Source organism: Pongo pygmaeus, chromosome 10 (genome assembly GCF_028885625.2).
Source record: "Pongo pygmaeus isolate AG05252 chromosome 10, NHGRI_mPonPyg2-v2.0_pri, whole genome shotgun sequence".
NCBI lineage: Eukaryota > Metazoa > Chordata > Mammalia > Primates > Hominidae > Pongo > Pongo pygmaeus.
Genome location: NC_072383.2, coordinates 33,625,361 through 33,641,520, shown reverse-complemented (window position 1 = coordinate 33,641,520; position 16,160 = coordinate 33,625,361). Strand labels below are relative to the sequence as shown.

The 16,160-nt window shown below is 36.9% G+C and overlaps 1 protein-coding gene across 17 annotated transcripts in view; it reads right to left on the bottom strand.

Moving 5' to 3' along the window:
- DNM1L (dynamin 1 like) overlaps positions 1-16,160 on the bottom strand; it is a 64,744-nt gene that overhangs the window by 29,460 nt on the left and 19,124 nt on the right. For 8 of the 17 annotated variants that reach the window (XM_063672610.1, XM_063672611.1, XM_063672614.1 and 5 more), the window contains exons 2-7: positions 13,012-13,159; positions 8,697-8,735; positions 7,154-7,200; positions 6,345-6,416; positions 3,557-3,643; positions 1,221-1,383 (exon numbers count right to left, since the gene is read on the bottom strand). In XM_063672610.1, coding sequence (XP_063528680.1) covers positions 1,221-1,383; positions 3,557-3,643; positions 6,345-6,416; positions 7,154-7,200; positions 8,697-8,735; positions 13,012-13,159 — 556 coding nt within the window. Of the gene's footprint in view, positions 1-1,220; positions 1,384-3,556; positions 3,644-6,344; positions 6,417-7,153; positions 7,201-8,696; positions 8,736-13,011; positions 13,160-16,160 lie in introns of those variants that run through there. The other 9 variants (XM_054442570.2, XM_054442577.2, XM_054442575.2 and 6 more) reach the window with 2 other exon arrangements.

The window sequence follows — 16,160 nt, the reverse complement described above, 5'->3', positions numbered from 1 at the left end:
TTTCTTACAAACTTGAAATATAAAATTTTGGGGCCAAGCGCAGTGGCTCACACCTGTAATCCCAGCACTTTGGGAGGCCGAGGTGGGCGGATCACGAGGGCAGGAGATCAAGACCATCCTGGCTAACATGGTGAAACCCCGTCTCTACCAAAACTACAAAAAATTAGCCAGACGTGGTGGCAGGCACCTGTAGTCCCAGCTACTCAGGAGGGTGAGGCAGGAGAATGGCGTGAACCCAGGAGGCAGAGCTTGCAGTGAACCGAGATCGCGCCACTGCACTCCAGCCTGGGAGATAGAGCAAGACTCCATCTCAAAAAAAAAAAAAAATTGTTAAAGTGACCCTGCTTATGGGAATTTTTATTGGCAGTCTTAGCACTATTTCCTATCAAATTTTTATTTGAAATTATTCTTCAAAGCAGGGAAAGAAAAACATGACACAACCTTCAGACCCTCTGAATAGTAAGGTGAAAAAAATGGTTTCTATATGAGGCCATGCATACATTTGTTAGCAACAATAGTAACCACTCTCTTACAAGTTAGCATTTTATATATACTATGAGATGTGCACTACATCATTAGTCAAGCATCAGTGACCCACAGTATGAACTAATCCTTGGGGCTAAAATGCTTCATGAAAGGATTTTACCTTCATTTCTAAAAATCCCCTGTGCCTTGAGCATGTCTAAATATTTTCTACCTCTGCAGAATGTAGATACCATAATTTTCTACTGTACCATAATAATCTACAATGATTATCTACTGTGTTTTTTGTTTTTTTTTAACAGACAGAGTCTATGTTGCCTGGGCTGACTTTGGGCTCCTGGCCTCATGCAATGCTCCCATCTCAGCCTTCTGAGTAGCTGGAACCGCAGGCACATGTGACCACACCTGGCTATGTTATTTATTCTTAAAAGTCAGCCATTCAAATACCTAGGTCGCAAAACAAGAAATCCTTTTTGCAAAGCCACTGTATTATTTTTAAATTATTAGGTAACCATTACAAATAAAGATGTGAAATATTTTCGTCTAGTCTGTATAGCAACTTAATCACCTTATTTTCTGTCAGAATTTCTATTTTTATAAACAAAAATAGGAAAGCATTATCTTTTAAATTTGTATTCACAACTAGAGATACTGTTTTTAAAGAGAAAAATTCCTTTCTCAAGGGTAGATTTACCATTGTAAAATAAGCATCTCATTAAATTAACATCTGTCCTTACCATCTGGATCTACCTCTCTTGAAATTTTAAGTGCCTCTGATGTTGCCATATCTGTATTAGCAGCAGTGACAGCGAGGATAATGGAATTAGGGTTACTGATGAACCGAAGAATGAGCTCTCTGATTTGAAGCTCAATATCCTTAGGTTGATCACCTACAGGCACCTAAACCAAACAGAGATGAGCAAGGAACTAATAATTAAAAATCAACTCAGCTTTTTTACCCACATTTAATCCACAGAATATAGGTATATCCATTTACAAATAGTTAAAATAAAAATAAAGACATTACAAATACTACAATGGTATTTATGAATCTGGTAATGTGTCAAGTCTCAAAGTGTAACTCTTGCGAATATCAAAAGTTGATTTAATACAATCCCATGTTAAGAACTGGTCAATGTTGATTGGCTAGATACAAATTCATTCATTCATTCAATTACCAAGTGTTTACTGGCAGCCTACTCTATTTCAGGCACTTTTCTGAACGTGATTTCAGGTCATGTCAGATTATGTTACAGTAGTGAATTTTAAAAAGACCAAACTTTCTGCCTTCATAGAACTTATGTTTTAGTAATAACAGGCATATAATAAACAAAAACATATATATAGTATCCAGATGGTGGTAAGGGCTGTGGGAAAATAAGGCAGAACAGCAGGCTAGGGAATGATTAGAGAGTTTTTTTTTTTTTTTTTTTGGAGACAGGGTCTCACTCTATCACATAGGCTGGAGTGCAGTGGTGCGATCATAGCTCACTGTATCTTCGAACTCCTGGGCTCAAATGATCCTCCTGCCTCAGCCTCCCAAAGTGCTAGAACTACAAGCATAAGCCACTGCACCTGGCCATTAGGATTATGATTTTAATGTTTTAAATTGGATTATCTTTTTAAATAGAGTAATCAGGGAAACTTCACTGAGACAACTGACACTTAAGAGAATGAGCAGAAATTAAGCCAATAAGGGAGAGATAACATACAGACATCTGGGGGAAGAACATTCCAAAGAGAGTGAACAGTAAGGGCAGGAGGCTGAAGCAAGAGGAGTTAGGAGAAGAATAGGGACGTAACAAGTAGATACTTTAGACCTCTGTAATAACTTGGGCTTTTACTCTTAGTGAAATGGGAGAGGTTTTAAGTCAAGGAATGACAAGGAACCAGAGAGGTTTTGAGCCAAGAAATGACACAATCGAATTTTCACTTTAATCGTATCACTGTCTACTAAGATGAGATCACGAGGACAACCTATTATTTATTATTGTGCAGTAATCCAGGTAGCATGATAATGGCTAGATCAGGACAGTAAATATGAATTTATAAAACACGACTGAGTTCCGGATATACTGTAAAGGTAGGAAGAGCCAAGAGGATTTGCTGGCAGGAAGTGGGATGTGGGATAAATTAGTGTCAAGGATGACTACAAACTCTGGCTAAGCAATTGGTAGAATGAAGTTGCCATTTATTTATTTATTTAGAGACAGGGTCTCACTCTGTTGGCCAGGTTGGAGTGCAGTGATGCAATCATAGCTCACTGTAGCCTCAAATTCCTGGGCTCAAGCAATCCTCTTGCCTCAGCTGGGACTACATGCATGCACCACCATGCCCAACTAATTTTTGTATTTTTTGTAGAGACGTGGTCTCCCTATGTTGCCCAGGCTGGTCTCAAACTCCTGGGCTCAAAGAATTCCTCCCACCTTGATCTCCCAAAGTGCTGGGATTACAGGATAAGCCACCATGCCAAACAGAGATGGGCAAGGAACTAATAATTAAAAATCAACTCAGCTTTTTTATGAGTTGCCAATAAATGGCATGAGTTGCCATTTATTGCGATGGGGGAAGACTATAGAAGGACCAAATCTAGTTGAGGAACAGGTCAGAAATTCGGTATTACAGTGTGAAATGTCTATTAGACATTTAAGTGTATATGTCGAATAGCAACTAGATATACAAGTCTGGAGATATTTGAATGCCGTCAATATACAGAGCCTTACGTAGTTAAAGCCATAAAATCTGATGAAATCATCAAGGGGAAAGTGTACCTAGAGAAAACAAGAGTTCCATAAACTGAGCTCTGGGGCACTTACTGTTTAGACATTGGGGAGATGAGAAGAAACAGCAAAAGAGACTGAAAAGGAGTGGCCAGTGAGACTGGAGATAAACCTGTAGAGTGTGGTATCCTGGAAGCCAAGTAAAGAAAGTGTTTCAAGGAGAAAGGAGGGCTCAACATTATCAAATGCTGCTAACAGATCAAAGTGATTGCAAAAAGAAGCTGATTATTCTCATATGGGATGTCAATGAAGTGAAAGCAACCTGACCAAATCTACAACTATTCCTTCCTTACCTTGGTCATTCCTGGCAAATCCACAAGTGTCAAATTGACAACGTTGGGTGAAAAAATCTTAAGATGAATTGGTTCAGGGCTTACTCCCTAGAAATAAATTTTAAAATATATTAAAATTTCAATGAACTATGAAGTAATAAACTTCATTTCAAGTACATAGACATTAATGCTTTTAAAAATGAATTAAATCATGATCCCTAAAACTTTTTTTTAACAATCAAAACCTGATGAAACACATGGGAAGTCAGGTAGCCAGCCATATTAACAGGTTATAATCCTACCTCTATCCCTGTATCATATTATATGTACATGTATTATATACCATGTATTATTTTACACTCTTTTCTCTTGATTATAAACATAAACTTTTCCTTTGTTTTTTTTTTTTGAGACAAGGTCTCACTCTGTCACACAGGCTGGAGTGCAGTGGTGCAATCATGGCTCACTGCAGCCTCAAAATCCTGGGCTCAAGCAATCCTCTTGCCTTAGCCTCCTGAGTAGCTGGGACTACAAGGCGTGCGCCACCATGTCCAGATAATTTCTTTTTTATGTTTTGTAGAGACCGGGTATTACAATGTTGCCCAGGCTGGCATATGCCATTCCTTAAATATGTTTAATAGATTTAGTGCTGAATAAAAGAATAATGTATTCCTCACTATCCAAATTTATGAGGTTCCGAGTTCAGAGGATAAGGCATAGATAACAAGTTGTCCAAATCAGCCTGGTTCCTGATCTTTGAATATCAAGTGGCAAGAATGTATACAGTAAGAGATTCCTCAAGAAGTTTATCTAACTCTTTAATCTCTAGTAAGAATTTGGATAGTGAGAAATACATGTATTTTCTCTCCTGCAGACTAAGATTACTGCGTAGGCTCCCTCCTCTTCACCACTGGCCCTCTGCAAGTATTAAGATTGAATCAACCACATGTAAAAAGACACTTATGAGATGTTTATACCCTGTCTTTGTACATGCCCTTCTTTAGCCTTTAATATATCCTCTCATCATCTGTTTAACTACCTTATGTTTTCCCTCATTAACCCACTGAAAATTCTAATTTCCCAGCAAGTTTTTAATATCTTTTACTCCACATTCCCTATACAATTACATTTGCTATTTTAGATTACTCTGTGCTATTTTTCCATTATAAATACTCCAGTGTTCCAAAGCCAACAAATGTCACTATCTGGCATACCTACTTAGGTTGTATATTTCTCAGGATCTTTATTGCCATGGCATTCCCCTATCAGTCCAATACAAAGCTCTGCCCAATGCCTTTGCAACTCCAATCTCACAGACATTTTAAATCCTTCAGGGCTATATGTTAGGCATATGCAGTCATTTACATATTTTGACATAAAAATTATATAAGATCAAAATATCATTTACTTCATTACATACGTGATTTGGGAAAGAAGAGATGTTTCATAGATTTGGGGTTGGGGGACTTTTCATCTTTTAGACACTGTGGATGAAAAGCTGCTAGGTAAGTAAATTATATCCTCAACATAAATTAAACATCTTGTAGGTATATAGACTCAATCTTTAATGACATTCAGTTTAGTGTAACTAAAAACATTTCTGAATCACCACAACACTCTAAATTCTGGTACTGTGTAAAATTACCACCAATTGCTGAGTTCAGTAAGTAAATGGGGACTGTAGGAGAGAGAATTCAGACTGATGTTATGATCAATAACATTCCAAAAGCCGAAAATATCCCTGATATAATTAGAGGAATGACGATAAGCTAATCTAGTTTCTGGCCACTTTTTCAACCCCTTCTACACAACATGGTTGCTAGAAATTCAGGGAAGTATGGCAACAGTAGCAGTAGCTCAAAGGTAACCAGCCTAGAGTTCAACAATGAACAAAGCTCAGTCAGTCACTGTAACAGCAACAAATATCCTGAACAGTCATAAAGGTTAACATGACTCTAAAAATGCCTTTCTGTCAGGAAATAATCTTTTGGCATAGTAACTGGCAGATACAAGGATTCAATATTTGTTGAATATTAGTACTAGGCTAGGGCCCACTTGTGGGATTAAATGTGCCTCTGGATAATATAAGAATGGAGCTAAGAACAAAAAAGGAAGGGAAATAAAAATTTCAAGAGATATATATAAAAAATATAAAGAGAAAAATAACAGGAATAAAGAAGAGAGAAGACAGAAGACAGCAGGATTCAGGCAAGGCAGTGATAGTACCTAGTGTCAAGATTAACAGTATCTTAAGACACATAACTTACTTTACATTCTCACAATCTCAGAAAATAAGAAAACCAGTTGCTAATGTATTATTTTCATTTTCACTAAAAAAAAGAAAAAAAAAATCCCACTTTGTCTCTCTTTGCTTTCATAAGCAAATCTAGCCATACACAGGTAAGAAAAAGAACTCCTCAAAAGATACATATATAAGTGATACAATGCTTCCTGAGTTAGAGTACAATCAATCCATCAGAAAAAGATAACTTACTGTAGCAATACTAAGTAGAATTATATAATAATGTGGCATGTACATGACAGGAACAAGAATAAACATCTAAATAAAATATTTGATTTATATGAAAGCTTTAAGAAAGAAAAGGGATTTTAAGCAAAGTTCTATATATCTGTGAAAATACTCCATTTGTTTCAAAGTCCATTATGAATTTACAATGTCCATCGCTTCTCGGCCTTTTGGCTAAGATCAAGAGTATGAATTTACAATGCCCTTCACATATTATGTACAGAATACCTCAATTATATATTTACTGATGCTTATGCCTTCTAGCTCTAAAAAGATGCCTACCTTATTATTTCCTGAAATTCTTTCTGTTTCATTTTCAATTTCTTGTCGAATTTCATCAAAATCCGTGTAAAGCTAAAAATTTTTGAAATAAAAAAGCATAATATTCAAAATAAGATCAAAAGTTCTTAAGTTGGAGGGGGTGTCCACATACCTCAAGGATGTCTATGTATCTGCTTCAGAGAATAAATAAAATTCTAATGTATACATATTTTCTGAGCTAAGGATTCAGTTTTTGTATGAGTTTTTTTCTGTTTGGCTTTGTTTTTTCTTTGAGACAGAGTCTGACTCTGTCACCCAGACTGGAGTGCAGTGGCACAATCATGGCTCACTGCAGCCTCAACCGCAGATCCTCAAGCCATCCTCCCGCCTCAGTCTTCCAAGTAGCTAGGACTACAGGTGCATGCCACCATGCAGGGCTAATTTTTTTTAGTTTTTTATAGAGACAGGGTCCCCCTATATTGCCCAGGCTGGACTCGAACTCCTGGGCTCAAGTGATCCACCCATTTTAGCCTCCCTAAGTACTGGGATTACTTGCATGAGCCACTATGCCTGGCCATTATGAACTTTTCAAAGCTTCCTGATCCCACAACAATTAAGAATCACCAAATCACAGGAAAAATTGGCCTTAATTTCAAGTGTTTTCCAATAAACAATTGTGGTTAGAAATGTTACTAAGATTTATTTTATAAGGAATAGTTATAGTTACTTTAAAATAACATAATTGCCAATGATTAGAAACTAAATTATCAAGTATTCATACAAAATATTATTTTCAACATTATTTCTTCATTATATGCATGTGTGATTACCTTATTTTTGGTGTGAAGAAATTTACCCCATTCTTCTGCTTCCACCCCTGGAAAAAGAAAAACTCATTTATTGGCAACTACGGCAACTACTTTTTATCTTTAGGAATTCAAAAAGGCAACATAATAAAACACTTGTTAACTTGTATTTAATTTTGCCATTAAGTACAAGTTAACAAGTATTTTAAGGTCTGCTAAATTATATTTTTCTAAAATTGTATTTTCTGCTGAATTATATTTTAAAAATTGTATGGTGTATTTCAAAAACATGACCAACTTCAGGCAGAGCTGCTCACAGGTCTTCCCACTAGTTGAAATCTAGATTTTGCAAATAAAATTGTTTATTTCTCTTCATATTTTTTTGTGTAGTTATATTACAGTAAAAGGAATATTCTTTAGTTTTGAACATCTTACATATAAAAGCAGTTTTCTGACGAAAGTAAAGTTAGTAGCTAAGAAGAAAAATTAAGAATCCCACTGAGTAGTGCGAAAAACGTATGTAACAGATTTACACATATGACTCAAGGAAAAATATTACAATGTGTCAATGAAACAGCTAATTCTTCAGTTCTTTTTAAAAATGTGGTTTCCTGTTGGTTATCTGTAGAGCCACAACTTGCTGTTCCTTTAAAGAGCTCTCTCATTATTATAGAGCTAGCTGCTTTGTAATTTATACACACTTTCAAGATGATTTTCCCCCAGGGTCAAGACTGTTTTCCCTTGGAACTGGAGGCAGGAAAGAAATAAAATGGAAGAAAAGGAAAAACAAGAACCCTGGTATATGCAGCGTAAGGAGTTGCCACTCTCCATTAGTTTCCAGTCATAGGTCTGTTCCTCTTGTACTTGCTGAAAGAAGGAAAATAGATTCACTGTTGCACTGTGTGAAGTAGTCTAAAACTTGGAGAGCAAGATATAGTCTGTTTTTCCCAGAAAAACTAGAACTGTTTAATTGTGGAAAGATAATCTAACTTTATCTCCTCCAAACACAGCTGTTTTGCTTTTGTCAAATTTAGAGAAGGTTAAAATATCTTAATAAGTGTATTGAATAATGCATATCAGCCTCCTGAAGTCTAAATAAAAATGATTATAAGATATTCAGACAAACAGAAGAGTGAGTCGGTCCTTTGGTGGAATAAAGGTAAATAAAACCGGATGCTTTTTGCAGATAAAATGCTCACCTACTTGTAGCTTAGTACCTTCTTCCAAGAAGTCTCATTGGAGGACTGGAGTAATCTAGGTGAACAGAACTCACAAAATGCAAGTACTACATACCAAAGAGCTGTTTCTAATTTATCTTATTTAAAAAGGCTTGGCTTCACAAGCATGTCTTCAAAAATAAAAATAAAATAAATTACATTCACCACCAAAAAAGCTTGCATTTTGATGCAATGCCAAAAAAATAACAAGAACCACTAAAACCTGCAATCAATGTGGATGGGCAAATAAAAATGGAAGAAAAAAAAATGCACACAGCCTGTAATAGTACATAAGCACACATGCAGGCATAAGAGAAAAAAAGGGTCAAAAGCAAATGGATAAAGGAAACCTTTAGAAAGGTGTCTTGAGTTTTTCCATGTAGCAGGGTCTGTAGTTAAAGAGAAACAGCACAGAATAAGTTTAGTGCTTATCCCTAAAATTTTAAACCTTATTAAAAATTCAAATGTGCAGAAACCTGATCACATTTCAAATGCACATAGCATTCAATCATTCAAAATTTACTGACGAAAGTAAAGTTAGTGGCTAAGAAGAAAAATTAAGAATCCCACTGAGCAGTGCAAAATACAATTAGAATTAGAGGGATGTATATAATATTTTTAAGTCATAGAAACAAAGCATATTGCTTGCCATAACTTATTTTTAACATTTTTAGGAAACAACCTTTCCAATATAATTAGTTATATCTGGTTTGTCTGAAGGTAGTTATCTCAATTGATTGTTCAGTCAGTTACAGATGGAACTCCTTGTTCTACTCTTTCCCGCCTTCTCACTACTGCACTTGACTAGTGTAAAAATTAAAATTAAATTTTTAAAATTAATAAAAAAGTTATGTGACCATTATTTCTAATTCTGACACAAATGAGGCACAATTAATTCACTATTCAAAAATTTGGGCCGGGTGTGGGGCTCACACTTCTAATCCCAGCACTTTGAGAAGCCGAGGCAGACGGATCACCTGAGGTCAGGAGTTCGAGACCAGCCTGGCCAACATGGCAAAACCCCGTCTCTACTAAAAATACAAAAATTAGCTGGGCATAGTGGCACACGCCTGTAATCCCAGCTACTCAGGAGGCTGAGGCAGGAGAATTGCTTGAACCCAGGAGGTTTCAATGAGCTGAGTTCATTGCGCCACTGCACACCAGCCTGGGCAACAGAGCAAGACTCTGCCTTAAAAAAAAAAAAAAAAAAAAAAAAAAAAAAACAACTTTGCCTGAGATATCTGATAACCTACTACGGGAAAAGATAAATTGCCTCATTTTTAAAAATCTACAAAATATGCTAAATATATCTTTCAAAACCTTAAAAGTTGGTAAGTATGTGCAAGTATTTGCCCCATTAGCTAAGACTGGACTGTATAAGGGTACTTTATTTGAAACATATATTGGATTTAATAGAACACTGCAGAAAGTTAACTCTTCACCTTCGTGGACTCAATCCAAAGGGAGACTACTACGTGTATCACAGCACCCTATGCAGAAAAATTAATCCCATCTTTTTCCTTTAATTCTAATGTGTAATTTTACTGCTTTTTGGGGGGCAACTGATTGCTGTTACAAATAGGTTACTTAATGAAATGGGGGTAAAATTTCAAATTATACCAAGATTTTAAGCATTATTCTACAAAACATGTATGTTTGCATTTTTTTTTTTTTTTTTGAGACGGGGTCTTGTTTTGTCGCCCAGGCTGGAGTGCAATGACTCGGTCTCGGCTCACTGCAACCTCTGCCTCCCGGGTTCAAGTGATTCTCCTGCCTCAGCCTCCCGATTAGCTGGGATTACGGGCACCCGCCACCACGCCTAGCTTATTTTTGTATTTTTAGTAGAGACGACGTTTCACCATGTTGGCCAGACTGGTCTCGAACTCCTGACCTCAGGTGATCCACTCGCCTCAGCCTCCCAAAATGCTAGGATTACAGGCGTGAGCCACCGCGCCCAGCCTATGTTTGCATTTTTTAAAAAGAAAACAAAAAACTTTTGCTTTAGTTCAACAACTTTTCTCCCCAAAATAAATTCTTTTTTTCACATTTTTTTTCAAATTTCTACGGACACTGTTCAGAAGTATCATATATAGCACAATTTTGGCCTTTAATCAGCATGTTACTTTTGGATTTTGTCTCAAAGGAAAGCTGAGGAAAGCTTGATTTATTTCTTACAAATATATGAAAGATAACCATGGAGTTCTGTTCAAACTGAACCACCACTCTACTCTAAAACATAGTTTAGTATTGTTTTTAATAAAAATTTAACAGTAAATTCTTTTACATTGGCAGAAGTAGGGGGCAAGTTGAGATGACCATAAATCTACATATTGACACCTCAGTTATCCCACAGTTGACAGAATGAAGAATCCTATGCTAAATAAATTTCCTGATGATTGAATTATACATATTAAACACTAAAATATTTTACTTTAGCCAGTTTTGATGAAGCTACATCTAAAATGGATTATACTTCTCCATGTCATCTTAGAATGTACTACTCTGAATCTACTATTAGTAACCTAGTTCTTTGTCATGTAACTAAGCCTTCACTGGCTAAAATCCCTACACAAAATGTTAGTAACTGATTTCTTTTTTTTTTTTGAAAGTTTATGTTTTCCTCCCTTTCTCCTCTCTTATTATCAGGCTATCAGGTAGTTCACACTCTTCTAGCTAACTATATTGTTTATCTGCTTCATGGTTTCTAATTTTCTCTGGGTTAGAATGACTTATGATATGCTAGAATTGTTTATTCCAAGGATAAAGAAGCTTTGATGAAAAACTAACGAACTGTCTATGCTAGAATAAAACACGTGAAATCTAGTACTCAAATTTACATAATCTATATTGTGTTTGGGGTAGTTGAGTTGTCATTTTAAGCAAATATATATACAAAATCAGCACTAAGCTTGGAAAAAAACAGTAGGTAGGCAGATTTACTGATCAACCACTAAGAGGAGACATCAACAAAACATAGTGGACATAAAAACAAAAGAGCTGACACTACAATAGCTGAAATGTACACCCTTTTCTAACAAGCACAATTTTATCTAAGGAAATACTGCCCACAATTCAAATAGTTTCTGAGAGACAGGGTATCATGGGCCCTTTCAAGGTGACAGAAGAAAATGAAAAGTTAAAAAAAAAAAAAAAAAAAAAAGAGAGAGAGAGACCTAATATCATATAGTGTCTTAAGGTCTTAGTTTCAGGTGTTTGGTAAATTTGATGAAATCAGTTAGTGGGGATGAAATTTTATAAGTGTTATTCTATACATTTGAAGGTGAACCCCAGATTAATCCAACATGATTAAATTCAAGGTTCAGAACTTCAATAAGTATTAGAGAAATGCAAAGTGATGAATAACATACCCAGAAGCTACCTAATGTAATTAAAAGGCTCCCACATATCCACTGGCAGTCTATCCAAAAATATTACTTGCAACATCTACAACTACACTAACTTGCTTCAGTGACTAACATTCGAGAGTCATAGCAGATGCTCATGAGGTTTTTTTTCCCCATTAAAAAAAAATTCAAGTCATCACCACCAACAGCTCCTACAGTAAATGAAAAAATCAGACACAGAAATTAAAATAAGTTCAATTTTGTCAAAACTATCATCCCATCTTAAATCAGAATAAGAAGTAGAATAAAACTGCATTGAAAACAGATCTCTGCAGATAAGTAACAGATAAGGTACTCTGCTGCAAAAGTAATTTAATAATTAGAGCTATGTTACAGAGTTCTATAAATAAGAAAGTCTGAGCCAAATACTGAACTAAATAGGAAGATTAAATACATCACTCTCATTCAACATTTCAAACCTCATTAATATATGTATAATTAACATAGGATACATATTTGATAAGCAACTTAAAATCTGCTGATAGACACAGCATTCCCTAATATATTTTCAATTTAATCAAAAAAGAACGGTTACAAAGGACAATGCCTATTTTCTTCTTCTTTTTTTTTGAGACGGAGTCTCACTCTGTCGCCTAGGCTGGAGTGCAGTGGCGTGATCTCAGTTCACTGCAACCTCCACCTCCTGGGTTCAAGTAATTCTTCTGCCTCAGCCTCCCGAGTAGCTGGGACTACAGGACTACAGGCATGTGCCACCAAATCTGGCTAATTTTTGTATTTTTAGCAGAGACGGAGTTTCACCATATTCACCAGGCTGGTCTCGAAGTTCTGACCTCGTGATCTGCCCGCCTCGTGATCAGCACTTTGGGAGGCCAAGGCGGGCGGACGACTTGAGGTCAGGATTTCGAGACCAGCCTGGCCAACAAAGTGAAACCCTGTCTCTACTAAAAATACAAAAATTAGCTGGGCGTGGTGGTGGGCGCCTGTAATCCCAGCTACTTGGCAGGCTGAGGCAGGAGAATTGCTTGAGCCCAGGAGGTGGAGGTTGCAGTGAGCCAAGATTGCACCACTGCACTCCAGCCTGGGCAACAGAGTAAGACTCCCGTTTCAAAAACAAAACAAAACAAAACAAAACAAAAACTACTCTTTTTTTACATTAAGAAAGATGCATACTACTTCTCACAGGACTTTTAATTATGCTACAGTCACTAATTTCTAATTATCTAATCAATTCATATCTTTTTAAGAATAGATCAAAAATGAAAAGCTGTAAAATAATTCTTATCTCAAATCTGAAATTTACCATTTTCTTCTCCTGTTGTTTTTCGTTTATCTTCTTGTGAAACATGGACCAGTTGCAGAATGAGAGGTCTCCGGGTGACAATTCCAGTACCTCTGGGAAGCAGGTCCCTCCCCACCAGGCTTTCTAGCACTGAGCTCTTTCCGCTGCTCTGAGAACAGAATATATACAAGAGCAAAATGAGTTTAACACATTTTTTGTTAATTCAATAAACTATATTAACAAACCAGCATACAGAATTATTTTAAAGGAAAAATTAGTGCAGAGACTATTTCTTTTTTTTTTTTTTTTTTTTTTTTTTGAGACGGAGTTTCACTCTTGTTGGCTAGGCTGGAGTGCAATGGCACGATCTCGGCTCACCGCAACCTCCGCCTCCCGGGTTCAAGCGATTCTCCCGCCTCAGCCTCCCGAGTAGCTGGGATTACAGGCATGCGCCACCACGCCCGGCTAATTTTTTGTATTTTTAGTAGAGATGGGGTTTCTCCATGTTGCTCAGGCTGGTCTCGAATTCCCGACCTCAGGTGATCCGCCTGCCTCAGCCTCCCAAAGTGCTGGGATTACAGGTGTGAGCCACCATGCCCGGCCACAGACTTTTTAAATGAAAGATAATTTTATTTCCTATTACATGATCTATTTGTTTTTAAGCCAAAACCAGAAAATAAAAGCCCTGTTTTCCCATAATTATCCCACCTGTTTTGATACTCCACCAACCAGGTTTCAAAACCTACATAATACTGGTATATATAAAATCATGCCTATAATATGTAGTTATTTTACTGTAAATGGGACCATAATGCATATCTTTTTCTCTAACCTATTTTTATTAATGATTATTATTATTATAGTGTGTCACTCTATTACCCAGGCTAGAGTGCAGTGGTGTGATCACAGCTCATTGCAGCCTTGACCTCCCCAGGATCCGGTGATCCTCTCACATCAGCCTTCCCAGTAGCTAAGACTACAGACACGCACTACTATACCTGGCTAATTTTTGTATTTTGTAAAGGTGGGGCTTTGCCATGTTGCCCAGGCTTGTCTCAAACTCCTGGGCTCAAGCAATCCTCCCACCTCAGTCTCCCAAGTGCTGGGATTACAGGCATGAACCACTGCTCTTGGCCTAACCTGCTTTTATTTTTAATGTAATAATCAGGGATATTGTTCCATATCAATACGTTAACTACTTCTGTGTTAATCCCAGCACTTTGGGAGGCTGAGGCGGGCAGATCACCTGAGGTCAGGAGTTTGAGACCAGCCTGGCCAACATGGCAAAACCCTGTCTCTACTAAAAATACAAAAATTAGCTGGTGTGGTGGTGCACGCCTGTAATCCCAGCTACTCGGGAGGCTGAGGCAGGAGAATTGCTTGAACCCGGGAGGTGGAGGTTGCAGTGAGCCGAGGTCGCACCACTGCACTCCAGCCTGGGCATAGAGCGAGACTCCGTCTCAAACAAAAGAAATAGCTAAAACAGTATTCTACTATGTATAAAACCAAACCCAAACTGATGAGCATTTAGATGGTTTTTGGTTTTTGCTGTTTTTAACAATGCTGCAACGAATGTGCTTATACATATAACCTTACTTATCTTATTACCTCACTAGATTTAGTTCATTTAAGTTAAATTGCCATTATTAACGAGCATACTGATTTTAAGCATTCATAGATACTGCCAGACTGCAAAGAAGAGGGCATCAAGCTATACTTCCAAGAGTTACCAGTTCGTTCAATTTGCTACAGCTCCATCAGTATTAAGCATCATTGCTTTTTTTTTTTTTTTTTTTTTTTTTTTGAGATGGAGTCTTGCTCTGTTGCCCAGGCTGCTATAGTGCAGTGGCATGATCTTGGCTCTCTGCAACCTCTACCTCCCAGGTTAAAGCAGTTCTCCTGCCTCAGCCTCCCAAGTAGCTGGGATTACAGGCGTGTGACACCACACCCAGCGGTTTTGTATTTTTAGTAGAGACAGGGTTTCACCATGTGGGCCAGGCTGGTTTCAAACTCCTGACCTCAAGTGATCCACCAGCCTCAGCCTCCCAAAGCATTGTTTTTTGAATCTTTGCTACTTTGATAGATGGATACCGACAGCTCATTTAAATTTACATTCCTTTATTATTAAGGTCAAGCATCCTTTTGTTTAATGGCTTTCTGTATTTCTCCTTTAGTGATTTGCTTATTCAAATGCTAGCATTTTATATATTTATTATCAGCTTATAATAAAGTTCTTTATCCATAAGTATTTCATTTTTCGTTGTTTTAAATATTTTCCAACTTTTTATTTTGAAATTTTCAATGCCACAAAAAAAGTTGCAAGAATGGTAACAGTGAATACTCATATATCTTAACATAATTCACCACTTATTAACATTTTGACACGTTTACTTTATGTCTCTCTCTCCTTACATGTACACACAAAGACTTTTTTTCCTTTTGCTGTCCCATTTCAGAGTTAGTTACAGAAATCATGATACTCCACTCTAAACATTGTGGCATGCATCTCCTAAGAACAAGCGCATTCTTCTATAGAACCACAATACAATGATCACATTCAGGTTTTTTTTTTTTTTTTTTTAAGAGATGGGGGTCTCATTCTGTCACTCAGGCTGGAGTGCAATGGCGTGATCATAGCTCACTGCAGCCTCTAACTTCTGGCCTCAAGAGATCCTCAGGCCACCTTAGCCTCCCGAGTAGCTGCGATTCCAGGAGCCAGCCACCACACCACTTACATTCAGGAAATTTAACATACATACAATACCAATATCCAATTACTAAATAATCAAAAATATCAATACTAACAGCTAATGGGATAAATAATCAAGTAATACATAAACCTCTATTATACATTTTAAAAATTTCTAAATTTGCCTTTTTTCTTAAGTTTGCAATAAACTTATTTTTCTGTACAGTATATTCTGTACTGTTTTTTTCTTAGTCAAAACTTGTACTTTAAAAATTTATTTTCTACAAATGCAAAAGTCCTAATTTCATCTGTTATGTCAGACAGGGTCTGCAGGAAGCAGATGGCCCACTCAAATTAGATTAATTTAAAGAGGGTTTATTTACAAAGGGACTATTTACAAAGCTGTGGGTGAGGCTTATAGGAAATCACAAGGGATATTGCAGTAACCCAGGCTAGTAACAAGAGCAGCTCTCATCACCCT